A 15,372-nucleotide genomic window follows, 5' to 3' on the forward strand; every position below is an offset into this window, starting at 1 on the left:
GTCAGTGGGCTAGTGTGAGTTCAATCAACACTCAATTCGGCTTCTCTTTTGGGACAGGAAGGATGAGACCTAGACCACATTTGCTGTCAAGTTGCTCACATGAGTTCTGAGGCTAGCAGTCTAGTTACAAGTCATTTGTTTAAATGATTATATGGAGAATCTTAATATCGACCAGGTACTTGGCATTGATGCACAAATGCATACAAAAATATACACAACTCATTTTTCTTTTTTTTAGAAAAGGTCAAATCTTTTAGTAAGTAGCTTATATCTTTGACACTATAACTTAAGAAATGAACTCAGTACGCAGTCTGTTTTTAAATGTGAAGAGTGCATGGCTTTCAGTGAAGATAGCGGCACCTTGTGGAATTGTTATGCATTACATGTGCTTGCTGATTTCAGCATTTGGCTGAAAGACCATATATATGAAAGATGTTTCTCCTGATAGTGATAATGTACGTTTGAAAATTAACCTTGCCTTTGTTATCTTGGAGCAAATAGGAATTGTGATGAGAGAAGTAGGATAGGTAATTTTCAAGCATGGCGCCACTGTGACAGTCTAGTCTTCAGTCACTGGGCTATTTGAGGGCATTTGCTACTTGGGAGAAAAATGTAAGAAGAAGCATTAAGATCCTGGAGAGGGGCACATAAAGGGAAGTTAAGGGATACCTACTCTCCTGTTTTGCCTAGGTCTTGCTTGCCCTTTTCTCTTCACTCCTCCCAGAGAACATTGAAATAGAGGGCATCTCCTCATAGGGAGAAAGGGTGCTGCAACATTGAAGAGACAAGGCATGAATAGATAGTGTATGAAGTCTGATAAGTGGTAAGAATAAAGGAGAGACAGGAGGAGGCTGAAATACGGACTCTTACATAAGCTCTTCTCACTGACAACAGTTAAGAGTAGTTATTGTTTGCATTAGGTAGCCAAGAATTGGCTGGGGGTAAAAAACCACCCTTGTGGGTTTGCCAATTAATTCTTGCCATAGGAAAGGTAACAATAGCGTCCACAATTTCAGGACTCCATCTTTTAATATATGGTGTTAACAGTGGTCAAGTGTATGTTAGTTTTGGTGAATACATTTTCCAGAATTTCCTCACAGTCACCAATCTGATGGACATATTTTGTCTACATTTTGCCTTGATGGATGAACTGTGTATCCATTTATTCAATCTTCGTGATATGCCACTGTGCAGACATCCTCCCTCTACCCTCTTTGCTCCTCTAGTTCTGAAAACAGTAATTAAATCAACATTACCAAAGTCTTCCTCCCTGGCCGCCACTTCCCTATATATGTTGTTTTCCCCTATTAGAATGTGAGCACTATAGTGTCTGGCACATTGTAGGACCTTCATATACTAACTGGTCCATTGATTGTGAGGATCAAATGACAATGTATACAGAGCATTCTCTTAACCTTGAAGCACAAAATAAAAGTCAGCTATCCTTGCTATTTTGGAATCTGGTTGAATGTAGTAACATCCCTAATGTGTTTGTTATTTAATCTTGGCCCTGAAAGTTTTGTAGCACCACCAAATGGTTGGTGACAAAACTTTTCCCATTTCTTGATGAAGTCTTCACTTTCCTTTGTACTTATAAGCAGAGATGTATTTGTAGTGGGGGAGGGGAAGTTGTTTTTATCTATATTATTCAGTTAAAAAAAAGGATGAAGAAACTGCAAGGTGGGCCAAAAGTCACGAAGGGGTCTGATGTTTTAATCACCTTTTGAAAATTATTTTTTATTTTTTACCATTTATGAGATTTGATTTTTTACATATAATGTAAATTCACTTAATATATATAATACACATATATAATGTACATATAAATATATGTGTACATACATATACTCTGTGTGTATATATATGTAGGAGTTATTAAATATTAATGATTTTTGGTCCACCCTGTACATTGTCTAATTTTGACACCCCCCAATTGCAGAAGATAGTGTAGCTAAAGAATTATATTCTTTCTTCAAAAAAAAAAACCCCAGATTTTAATGTTTTTCAAATCTTCAACATTTTGAGAGTGGGGTGGCAGTAGTTCTTAGTGGGTAAAAAGCAAACCAGTAAAAAAAAAAATCTCTTTTCTCCTCTACCCTCATTACATTTTTTTCCAAGACCTTTGTATCTGTTATATTTTTTTGCACTTAGCTCACGAAGAGGTTGGAGATCCAGAGGCCTTGTCTTGGACCATTTGTGGTGGACTAAGCTTTTACTACTCTTGATTCTCTTGATGCCTGGGCTTTGTCTTTTCTGTCCTGGTTTTACTGTTACACACAGTTTTGGGGCAGGTTCTCTCATGGCCACACAAGTTTCATTTAGCCTCAGCTTTGGACACAAATCTGTGTCCTGAGGCTCACCACCAGAGGGCAAATGGCGATAGGCAAAAATCGTCTGGGAACAAGGGACTGAGAGCTGGAAGGGACTTATTGATCACTGAGTCTAACCCATCATTTTGCAGAATTGGAAAGTGATGTCTAGAAAAGCTAAGTGCTTTGCCCAGGGTCACCTGGGTCACTTGTCTCCCTAAAACTCTCTCCATCCTCTTCAAAGGCTGCAGGTACGGACCATTAATCCTCATTTCTGGTCAAAGAGGTGAAAGGAGCTTTTGAGTTTGCTTGGTGCAGCCTCTGACTCAGTTTCTCAGTGGCTTCAGGATTGTGTGAAAGCCTCTGATCATCATATCAAGAAATAAACTGACATATCAACAGGCAAATCCATCTATCCCCACTTTTTTCCATTCCTTTTACCAAAAGTGGCCATTTCCTGTATCTGTCTGAGACTAGATGAGAAAATTTTAATTTTTATTACTATAAAAATGATTTTTTCCTATTCTCAAACTTCTAGCTAATTCTCATAAACTGGGAGAAACTATGACATCAATCAGGCATTTAATTAGGGTTCATTAATTGCCAACTCTATGTCGGACATTGTGAGAGGCAGAGTAGAGCAGCTAGGTGGCACAGTGGATAGAATGCCAAGACTGAAGTCAGGAAGACCTGAGTTCAAATGGCCTTAGACGTGTACTAGCTCTGTGACCCTGGGCAGGTCACTTAACCCTGTTTGCCTCAGTTTCCTTCATCTGTAAAATAAGCTGGAGAAGGAAGTGGCAAAGCACTCTGATATCCCTGACAAGAAAGCCCCAAATGGAGTCATGAAGAGTCAGACACTACTGAAAAAAACAACTGACTCACCTGTTTGAGGCACCAGAGGCACAAAGACAGAGGATGCTGTCTAGGTTCCTTAGAGTTGTTACATTATGTATCAAAAACTAAGGATGATATTTGAATGTAAATTTATTAATACATTAGCAAAATTATTTTTAAAACTAGCTACGCCAGATATGATCATTGTAGACCAAATAAAGATTTAAATAATACATTTTATGTTATTAAACTAACAACCATTTTAGATGCTTTAAAAGATGATTAAAACATACTCCCTATATTAAAATTTACCCCAGCCCATTTTAATTTCCTGAATCAATGGGAAGGGGGAAGAATCCTATTACAATTGCTGGAAATTGTATAATTTTAGTTTCCTCTGGCCCAGTGGAACCACTGTGAAGCTGTGATTTCATCGACCACATGACGAGTCAGGTCGGGCAGAGAAGTGGCTTTTGATTCTCAGAACAAGTGATCTTTGCAGTTTGACTACAACAGTAAACAGCAGAATGAATAAGATCCAACTCCAGTTCTTGACCCTGTGAGAGAAAGCCCTGACTGGCAGGCAGGGACACAGATCTGTGTGTCCTAAGAATACCACAAGAGGGCAAATGGTAATAGGCAGAGATTGGCTGGGATTACAGGATTGAGAATTGGAAGGGCTTTACAGACCACTGAGTCTAACCCATCATTTTACAGAACAGAGAACTGATGTCTAGAAAAGTGAAGTGATTTGACGAAGGTCACCTATATAATAAATAGCAGAACTTAGACTTAAACCTTATCATGCATCCATGATATTATCATCCATTTAAATGAACAGGCCTTAGGGATGCAAGTATACTTGATTTGTTAAAAATAGTATCTCAGGGGCAGTTAGGTGGCATGGTGGATAAAGCACCAGCCCTGGATTCAGGAGGACCTGAGTTCAAATCCATCCTCAGACACTTGACACTTACTAGCTGTGTGACTCTGGGAAAGTCACTTAACCCCAACTGCCTCACCCCGCCAAAAAGAGTTTGAAAATAATATCTCATAGAGCCTATGATTGAAGATTGAAACATTTTTTTCTCCTTTATTTTTCTTGCTTTTTTTTCAAGATGGCCAATATGGAAATAGGTTTTGCATAATTTCATGTGTATAATGGGTATCATATTGCTTGTCTTCTCAGTGAGTAGGGGAATGGCTGGAGGAAGGGAAGGGCTGTTCTGAAGAGGACCATGACATCAGCGTGATGTCATGACTTCCACTGAATTGGATTTAAATGAGGGAGGGCTGTATAGTCACCAGCCTCACTCTCTCCTCCAGAGCTATCTGGGTCCAGTGGCAAGATATACATCAGGATGCCTGGAGATGGCCCTGGATGTTTAGGCAATTGAGGTTAAGTGACTTGCCCAGGGTCATACAGCTAGTGTCTGAGGCAAGATTTGAACTCAGGTCCTCCCAACTTCAGGGCCAGTGCTCTATCCACTTCTTTAGCTACATAACGCAGTGGCTAGAGTTCTGGGCCTAGAGTCTGGAAGATGGGGAGATAAACTGATGTGACATAAAATTCTAGACAGCCCTGAAATGGCCCTTAGAGGTCATCTAATCCAACACTCTAATTTTACAGATGAGGAAAGTCAGGTATGGGGAAATTAAATAATTTGCCCAAGGCCACACAGGAAGCAGGTGGTAGAGCTAGATTTCAAACACATGTTCTTGGTCTCTAAATCTAGTGCTTGCATCTTACTCTTTTCCTGTTCCTCTTATTCAGGAAGTATGAGAGGGCCCCAAAGATATGAGTGAAATTCCACAGTAGTTGGCAATGTTTGCTGATTTAGGGTTGATGAGGACTTGTAGACAGTGCTTAGGTTCTTCATTATTAAGAGTTAACAGTCATATAGTGATTTAAGATTTCCAAAATAACTTGGAACAGGGCCATTATGGCTAAAACTTCAAAACAGAACATCACCTAAAATTAGGGAGACACAATTGAAGGTCTTTCTCAACCCCTTCCCAGCATGATCTACTCTATCATTGTGAATAGAATTCATCTATGGAAGGAAGCAGAGGCAATATGAGTTGAGGCTAAGCCTGTATGATGCAGACTAGGGCTCAGTGCTGTAGTTTCCTTGCCTTGACTTATCTTTAAAGTTTGTCTGCTGGAATGAATTGCGCATACTGTGTATTAAGGGCTTCTAAAATGGCAACATGCACCAGCAGCATATGGAAAAAGCACATGTCACCTGACCATTGTTTAATCGGAGAAAGACATCAACAAAATAAGCATTCCCCAGAACTTAGCTGCAGGAAATCTTATTTTTTTTTTGCAGGGCAATGGGGGTTAAGTGACTTGCCCAGGGTCACATAGCTAGTAAGTATCAAGTGTCTGAGGCTGAATTTGAACTCAGGTCCTCCTGAATGCAGGGCCGGTGCTTTATCCACTGTGCTACCTAGCTGCCCCCTAGCTGCAGGAATTCTAATAAAGGATTTCAGTTGGAAGAGTACAACAATATTTCAGACTGTAGTACACAAAGAGAGACAAGGTAACATAGTGTTTAGACAGTCCACCCCTGTCACGTGTGGGCTTAGCAACGCTGGGCAAATCATTTAACCTCTTGGTGATCTAACAACAATAATAGCTAGCATTAGTAGCATTTGTGCTTTAAGGTTTGTAAAGCACTTTACCAATATTATCTCATTTTATCTTCACAACAACTATATTGAGTTGGTACCATTGTTATCCCTGTTTTGCAGAGGAAACTGAAGCAGAGGTTAGGTGACTTGAATGCAGTTACTCAGCTAGTAAATGTCTGAGGCTGGATTTGAACTTAGGTGTTCCTGACTATAAAGCTAGTACTCTAGCTGTATAATAATGATAATAATGATAATAATAATAATAGCTTATATTCATTCATTCATTCATTTGTTTATTGCAGGGCAATTGGGGTAAAGTGACTTGCCCAAGGTCACACAGCTAGTAAGTGTTAAGTGTCTGAGGTCACATTTGAACTCAGATCCTCCTGAATCCAGGGCTGGTGCTCTGTCCACTGAGCCACCTAGCTGCCCCAGTAGCTAGTATTTATATAGCACCTACTATGTAGCAGACTCTGTGTTCAGTGCTTTACAAATATCTCATTTGATCCTCACAACCCTGGGAGGTATGTGCTATTGTTATCCCATTTTACAGATGAGGAAACTGACAAATGATTTGCCTAGGGCCACATAGCTTGGAAGTATCTGAGGCCGGATTTGAACCCTGGTTTTCCTGACTCTAGGTCCAGTGCTCTATCCATTTTTGCCATCTACCTGCCTCTACTGTGTGAGGCTATGAGTTGCAGAAGATATTGACCTACATTGGCAGAGAACATTTCCTCACATAGCAGTTCCCTATAATAATTAAATCATATGTCTAGCCCCTACTGGGACATTGAAAATGAATTTTTTTTCTTATGGCCTGAGAGGGAAGGAAAAGGAAAATGTATCAGCAAGCGGCAAAAATAGCTGTTTTGTTCTAGCACAAAAACACTGCCAACAAGTAAAAATCTGATAGTCCAGCCCTGGTTTTCTTAGGAAAACTAATAGGTATAGAACTTCCTAATTATTGTTAGTTATTATTGTTGTTGTTAATGATAATAATAATAAGAAGTAACATTGATGTAGCAATTTAAAATTTCCAAAGCACCTTATACACATGTATATATGTGTGTATATGTATATTTATGTATATGTGTATGTGTGTGTGTGTGTGCGTGTATATATATACATATACACACACTGGCTTTGTGAATAATGCAAAATAAGTACTAAGGGGACCACAGCATCTCCAACCTATACCTAAATAGGCATCTCCTTTGCAACATTCGTGAAAAATGATCACACCATCTTATCTTTAAGACCCATTAATGAAGGGAGACCCCTGAAGCAATAGCCATTTCAGCTTTTCATTAGCTCTAATCATTAGCGTGCATTAAGTTTAAATATCCTCCTCTACAATTTCTACTGATTATTCTCCTTTTTTTTTTCCTTTGGGGCTAAGCAAATAAAATAGGCCGTAGATGGTTAGAAGGAACTTTGGAGATCATCTTACCTAAGTCTTTCGTTTTACAGATAAGGAAAACTGATCCCCATAAAAAGAACTGCTCAGGGTCACACCCTACAGAGCTATGTCCTAAAGCCAGGTCTTCTGACCTCAAATTCAGTGTCCTTTCCATTACATCAGGCTGAAATCCAATTCCCTTTCCATGTGGGATAGGGATTGGATTTTGTAATTTTGTTAGCAAGGGAATCCTTGGTTGAGGACAATCCCTCTACCAATGCAGGTCGATGCCTTTTCTGCAATGTAGAATCTTAAAGAATTGCTTAGAGACTTGCCCAAGGTCACACAGACAGTATATATCTGAGTCAGGACACAAACCCAGGTCTTCTGGCTCTGGGGCCAGTTCTTTCCCCACTGTTTCATGCTGCCCTTGTCTTCCACATCATATCCTTTTTTTTTTTTTCCAGGGCAATGAAGGTTAAGTGACTTGCTCAGGCTTACCCAGCTAGTAAGTGCCAAGTGTCTGAGGTCAGATTTGAACTCAGGTCCTCCGGAATCCAGGGCTGATGCTTTATCCACCATGCCATCTACCTGCTCCCCATCATAGCCTTTTAAATACTTGAAGAAAACTATCAGGTCCCCTTGAATCTCCTCTTCTCCCTGTTAAACATCTCAGTTCCTTCAGTTGGCTTTTGCATGGTATTGTTCCCTAGTGCTCCCAAACATACTGTTCCTGCTTGTATGTACTTGTGCTAGCCTTCATAATGCTGTGCCCAGGACTAAACGGAATATTCCAGATATGGTCTACATTAGGGTTTCTTACTCTTGGCTTCATGGACCCTCAAGGAGTCCCTGGATAGATTTCAGAGTATCCATGAACTTGAATGGAAACAACAACTAACTTCTAACTGAAATGACCATTTCCTTCAAATACTTAAAACATTATTTTGAGAAGGGATCCTTAGGTTTCACTAGATCGACAAGACTCCATGATTGAGCAGAGGTTGAATCCACATTAGACAAAGCAGAGCACAGCAGAACTCTCATCTCTACAGTTATGGATGCTATATTTCTCATAAAACTGTCCAAGTTCCCATTCATGGTATAATTTGAGGAAAAGAGGAAGTCCTCACTCCCCCCAAATAACTTTCCCTCTCAAGGGGAAACTCCATCAGTAGGAAACTTAGCCTCATTTTCCTCATTTGTAAAATGGGGATAATACAACCTGTTGTGAAGAGTGGTTTGTGAAGCTTAAAATGAGGTAATATCTGTAAAACACTCTCTAAACTTAAAACGACTATATAAATGTCACCATTATTATCCTATAAGTACCAAACTCCCTTGGAAAAAAACTAAGAAAAGAATAGGACAAGTACAACCCAAACTTCAGCTAATGATGGGCTTTATGACAAAGAGCCCAACTAATGATGATATGCCACAGATTAAATCTTGCTGTCTGGTGGGTGGGAGGGAAGCTGGAGGCAGAGTAGGTGCATTCTTCTCTTTGACATTGCTTGCTTGGCTCAAGGCTCAACAATTGCTCCACCCCAGTCATTTTCCTGTGCATGTTTCTGGAATGGCAGCCTTCAATTTGGTAACCACTATCTTTTTCAAAGCCAGTGGGTGGGCACATATCCTCCATGAATAAGATACCGAATGACCTCCCTTCTCTTCCTCTTTCATCTTTCTCCTGTCTCCCAATGGGAGACACAGTCCCCTGTGGCTGTCTCTCTACTACCTGGAGACTCCAGTTGGGGTTCACTGGTAGCCAAGCCCTGGCATTGTTTCAAATGACCAGTGACTGTGATTCACACTAGGATTCCTCTTCTCTTGAGTGTGTAAACATTTCTTTACTAGAACCAGGCGTAAAACATGTGCGTTATTTGTTAAAATCCTATTACAATGGGCAGCTAGGTGGCACTGGCCCTGGATTCAGGAGGACCTGAATTCAAATCTGGCCTCAGACACTTGACACTTACTAGCTGTGTGACTCTGGGCAAGTCACTTAACCCTCATTGCCCTGCGCAAAAAAAAAAATCCTATTATGAAACAAGAGAATACAGCTTCTGCAACGCTATCAGGATGCAGTGATAGAGGGATGTTAGTATTTAAATTCCATTAAATGATGAATAGTCATTCAATCTGGAGTTAGTAATTCACATTCACATTGCTCATTCAGTTTTTTGTAGTGAATGGAATTCAATGGAGGTGCACAATATCATATATTTTCATGTTCAATATACATGTGTTGGGGCAGTCGGAGTACTGGGCTCGGAATCAGGAAGACACATCTTCATGAGTTCAAATCTGGCCTCAGACACTTACTAGTTGTATGACCCTGGGCAAGTTGCCTGACCCTGTTTGCCTCAGTTCCTCATCTGTGAAATGAGCTGGAGAAGGAAATAGCAAACTACTCCAGAAAACCCCAACTGGGGTCATGGAGACATGACTGAAAATGATTGAACAAAACAAACAAAAATACATGTGTATTGACTCATTAGATGATAAAAATTTTTCCTGGGCCCTATGGGCTTATTATTCCCAAACACAAACAAGGACTTAGGAACTCTTACAGGGTGGGTCGAATGGAGTGTAAGGTCCCTCATCATCATCCTCCTCCTCTTCTTCTTCTTCATCATTCTCATTGTTCTCATTGTCCTCATTCTCATTCTCAGTTTCATTGCCAGCCTCAGTAACATCATCATCCCTTCGGGTGCCATTTGCACCCCTCTCTGGGGCACTGCTGGGTCCTGTTCCATTCTCAACAGCATGCTTGATGGGGATTTTGATGGCCACCTCTGACTCTCCATTGGCATATGCTCTGCTGTTGATTAATCTTTGCCTCTGCAGGAGAAAAAGCCACACATTCTTTACTTGGCCAAAGTAATTGTAAATGATGTAGACTCTTGCTAAGTAAGGACAGACCCCAAATGTGGGTTATTAGAATTTATATAACCCAGTCATGAAGAAGTGGCATAGGATTTTCTGGCAGACCCTGGAGTCACCTTTAAATGAACTGCTAACTGGGTCTGGTGATTACTCAAAATAATAGCTAGCTCAGCCAACATTTTGCATGCCTGTAAAATCTAAAGTATAGACCACACAAAGGTGTACATGGTGGTAGGGTGATGGGGACAACAGAATATCTTCTATATTGATTTCATCAACAGCCTCTTTAAAGCATCCAGCTCTCATAGCGCAAATTCTCATGATGGAATTCTCTTAAAAAAGATGCTGAAAACTTCTAGGAAGGTAAGGAGCCAAGAGCTTACACACACACACACACACACACACACACACACACACACACACACACACACACACACACACACACACACACCACTTCCAAAAGGGAATTGAGAAACTGACCCCAAATTTTGTCTATAGTACAGTAAGGTATATTCCTATCTCACAATGTGAAGTAAAGAAAGGATGGTGAAAGAACACACCTCTAGCTGAATTAGTATTGAGCTTTTGAGAAGCAGCTGTTGGGCAATTATAGATTGGTCTAGTGGAGAATGTTGAACTTGTCATCAGGAAGACAAGTTCCAATCCTGCCTCTGATACTGAAGGAACATGACAGGATGCTTTTCAGTATTTCATTCAACTTTGTAGCACTTATCTACTAAGTCCTATCTACTACTTATCTAGTACCCATGATCCTTTACAACTTCCATTAGTGAAGGGAGTTCCCACACCAGGACTTTTGCACCCTCATGAAATCATAGATCATCAATGCTTTGAATTTATAGGTGGAAACTTTGTAGCCAGGTTCTCTCAAAACCTTCCCTCCCCCCACCTCTTTGCCCCATTTCCAGAAGATCTGGGTAGGTATTACCTCATTGATCAACATGCGGCTGGCCATGGAGAGCCGAGTTTTGGGGGGAAAGTGGCTGGTAATCATGATACGGAGCCCGGCCTCAGAAAAAGAGAGCTGATGTGGATATGCTGACAGCAGCTCATCCACCATGATCACTGAAGCTTTGCGGTGGAAATTTGCTGTGTAAATAGGAAACATACGAGTTAAAATGGGGGAGTAGCAAGAGTGCCACTTTGGGAAGGGTCTAAATTGCTAATTAAAAACCTTCTTGTGACTGGTGATAGGTGTTAATCAGAAGTTGTTTTAAAATAAGTTTTAGAGGAAATTCACATAAATCGACTTCAGTTTTCTTATTGGTAACAAAATGGGGTTGGACTAGACAATCTTTAAAGTCCTTTTGAACTCTAAATCTGGAATATGAGTACGAGTGTGACATGCTTAAATATTCATCATTTACTTATATGTTAGCTAAACCATTATAAAGGAAGTAAGCCCTATCTTTTGATGGCCTCTTCTTGTTTGATGTGTTCAGTAGAAAAATAGCCTTTTCTTGACTTCCTCATCTTTATCTCTTCAGTTTTTCATATGTGTGTATATCCTCTTTTTCTCTCTCCTATATAGTCCCCATTTCCAGGAATGTTTATAATGATCTGTTAATTACTTCGGAATTCTCTGTAGTATACAGTTTGCTATACTAAAAAATTGAGTTATTCCCTTCATATTTGCCAATGAACACAAGATCTTTTGGCATCCCATATCTATACACAGGTTATCCCAGTGTTTTCCCTTGTTTTCTAAGCCACAGATTTCTGAAATAATCTTTTAAATATATTGAATAAACTTGGACTAATTGCTCTGGTTCTCTGGGAGTGTTCTTTCTTTGGAGTATAAAGAGGCCAGGATACAAGGACTGTAACAAAGCTCCAATATAGAATGGAACCAAATACTTAAATCCCAAAGACCTGGTCTTTCATGAAACATGAAAATTTTGCCAGGAAACATTTTTACAAGTTCTTTAATTTACAAAATAGAGCAATCATCTGCAGACTTCAGTGGAGGGTCAGGGAAGAAATTAGAAATAATCTGTATGTTTTAAAATTTCTTTTTGATTAAAAAAAAAAGCCTGTGTGAAACAGAGGGGGGAAAAAGCAAAACCTCAGCAATTCAAGGGGAAGCTTTGAAAAGGAAATTAATTAAGTCAGAATAACTGCTATGTTAATGAAAAATAACACATCACAGCTTGAGTCGAAATAAATTGCACGTGCTGCCATACAAAGAAATGTTTGTTCGACCAAATGGAACCACCATACTAAATTATTGCTCTTTAGTATTTCAGTGAAATTTGTTAAATGCTCTAGTTGAATCTCTCTGAAAAAAAGTACTTTTCTGTGCCCATTTCAAATACTGGAAACTGAGGCTATGTAGCTTGAAAATATATTTATTTAGATTCTTGTAACATCCTGACTCACTTAATCACTAGTTATTGACAGTCTCTGTGCTTTCATGAGTGTTTTTTAAGCTGGTTAGTCTCCAGATAAGAACCTCTGTTCTTCTCATTCAGTTAAAGATGAACTGAGAATAAAGAAAGAGCTGAACCCTCCCCTTCTTTAATCACCTGCCCCAGAAGACTTCCTCCTTTAGGTGCCCAGTATGGGATAAGCAATGGGATGCTTGATCATTAAAAAGAAAAGTCTGGTTGAATACCTGGAATTTTTAATCCTAATGATCATGATCTACTTCCTTGAGCAGTTGCCCACGCCCTCTGTGAAGTTATGGAAATGGTAGAATGAGTAATTTTCTAGCATTTCCCTTCTGGAGTTTTGTACCTTCGCGGTTACCTTTCTTAAGGAGCACTACCGTTGCATCACAATTGCTGTTGTCATCAATTTCAGTGTTGTTGGCCAAGCCATTGACCATGTTCCCAGTGCTCTTTGTCCTCCTTTCAAAGCACTGATGTATACAAGCATTGTATCTGAAGGGAAAAAAATGAAACAAACAAACAAAAAAGGACTTCAGGCAGTTGGGGCAGCTTTTCTCCATCCTGAGCACAAGTGTGGCTGTTCCAATGATGCTGCTTCATTTGCATGGCTTTTATTGGGCTAAGTACACATGAGAAACACCTGAACTTTATCATCTTCCATTATTTCTATTTTTAAAAAATGCCCACCTTCCCTTTGGACTCTAAAATTTATCTTACAAACACATAAACTCCTATTGTATATAAATATAACACTACACTGTGATGGGGTAAAGTACCTGGATTTGAATCGTAGCTCTGCTTATTATTATTATTTTTTGTGGGGCAATGAGGGTTAAGTGACTTGCGCAGGGTCACACAGCTAGTAAGTGTCAAGTGTCTGAGGCCGGATTTGAACTCAGGTCCTTCTGAATCCAGGGCCAGTGTTCTATCCACTGCTCCACCTAGCTGCCCCCTAGCTCTGCTTATTATTATCTGTACAACCCTGGATAAGTCACAGATCCCCAAGTCTACAAAGAATGGGAGAAGATTGAATTGATCCTGAATCCATTTCTTATTGATCCTATTTACAGTGAATTACTTCTGTCCTGTAACTGTTTGTCATAGTTCTTTGTGAACTTGGTTCAGAATTCAGCTGGTCTATAATGGGTTAAATTTAAAAATCCAGCTCTCCTGTTAATCACTGATCTCTTCTTCCTTTTAGGAATTTAGTTGACCTTGGAGAATGCATGTGAACACAAAGGAGTGGGGTCTAATATCTTTATACCACCAAGCTATCCTTCAAGGATGTCTGGTTTGTTCTCCAGAAGTCTGGCCCATTATTTTGCACCTGGACTCTCAGGAAGGAAAGAGGGGGTCATTCTCAGGCCCCACTATCAAAAGTCCAACCAATCATATTTTTCCTTGTACCCTCAAGTCCATAACCATTCCCGTTGTCTTCAATCCCATGATGCCATCTACCCTGTTCTGTTCTTTGTCCTGGTCTATGCAAAACCTATAAAAGGGAAATTGTCCTTCTGCTTAAGGTCTTTGGCATAAATGGAGGCAAGCCATTGACTCATTTATTGACAGGCAGCATGCCCTTGTTAATAAATGTTATCTTGTTCAGAGAAATGTGCCTTGGTTTACCTTTTTGTTAAATTCCTCCCCTGGCAAATGGTTTTGTGCTTGGTGTTTCCCAAGGTCCCTTCAAAGCTCTAAATCTATGATCTTATGACCTTTTCAGTGTGGGGAAGTATGTACTGGGCTAGTTGCTAGGCTGTCAGAAATTCAGGATGGACTATGGCAACTCTGTGAGGGGAATATTGTTTTCAAGACATTCTTGTGCTTGTGCTCTGAAGTCTCCAGTTATCTCCGGACTGACAAACCCCAAACTGTGGTAAGACACAGAACAGCTGCTAAGAGTCTGCACCCTGTAGGCTGGGATCCCACTGTCTTTACCATCGGAGACTAGCTGGGGGTGGGGGGAGCGGGGTGGAAGGATTTTAACCCAGGCAGTTATGCCTCACATTTTACTAGTTAAGAGTTGGCTGCCGATCAAGGGAGCTGTCTGTTGGTGGTTTCCAGTGGTCATAGTATTTGCTTTACAGTAGTACTATGTGAGAATGGGTTTGTCTATTCCCAAACTAGAATTCTTGTGCCTTATATGACATTCATTGGCCCGGGGAAAGGCAAACCGATAGTATTCCTTATTGGTATCTAACAAAGGCACTACACAATGATAAAACCTGTGCATCATAGGAGGTGCTAGGTAGGTATCTCTCTGTTAATACGCTCTGGGAGGAAGCTTACACGTGCTGTATTAGCCACAGAAGAGTGCTTTGGGCAGTCTGTAAAAGTGTTAAGGACATTAGCTCTGAAGTCAGATGCTCTCTATTTAAATCTCAGCTTCCACACTTATGACTTGTATAACTTTGGCTAAGTCACTTAACCTCTGGGCCTGAGCTTCCCCCCATATAAAATGAAGGAGTTGGACAAGGTGGATCTTTAGTATTTCTTCTACCTCTAAATCCTATAATTCTGTGATCCTTCCCTTATGGTTCAAATTGTTGCTGTTGTTCACTTGCTTCAATCATGTTTGACTCTTTGTGAACCCCCTTCTCCCCTTTGGGGTTTTATTGGCAGAGATACTGGTGTAGCTTGCTATTTCCTTCTGCAGCTCATTTTACAAATGAGGAAACTGAGGCAAACAGCATCAAGCGACTTACCCAGGGTCACACAGCTAGTGGGTGTCTGAGGCCATATTTGATCGCAGGAAGATGAGTCTTCCTGACTCCAGGCCCAACACTCTATCCACTATGCCACCTAGCTGCCCCTCCCTTATGGTTCAAAAGCCTCCAATAAATAAAAGAGGCCTGAACAAATTTATGGGCTATCAGAACATTTGATA

General features: G+C 40.2%; 1 protein-coding gene across 2 annotated transcripts in view; it reads right to left on the bottom strand.

Annotated features, from left to right (window-relative positions):
* The window catches only part of SLC24A3 (solute carrier family 24 member 3), a 759,832-nt gene that overhangs the window by 46,277 nt on the left and 698,183 nt on the right, over positions 1–15,372 (bottom strand). The window contains exons 10-12 of one of the 2 annotated variants that reach the window (XM_043982389.1): positions 12,844–12,977; positions 11,024–11,184; positions 9,759–10,029 (exon numbers count right to left, since the gene is read on the bottom strand). In XM_043982389.1, coding sequence (XP_043838324.1) covers positions 9,759–10,029; positions 11,024–11,184; positions 12,844–12,977 — 566 coding nt within the window. Of the gene's footprint in view, positions 1–9,758; positions 10,030–11,023; positions 11,185–12,831; positions 12,978–15,372 lie in introns of both variants that reach the window. The other variant, XM_043982388.1, reaches the window with a different exon arrangement.

Source organism: Dromiciops gliroides, chromosome 2 (assembly GCF_019393635.1).
Source record: "Dromiciops gliroides isolate mDroGli1 chromosome 2, mDroGli1.pri, whole genome shotgun sequence".
NCBI classification, from domain to species: Eukaryota; Metazoa; Chordata; class Mammalia; order Microbiotheria; family Microbiotheriidae; genus Dromiciops; species Dromiciops gliroides.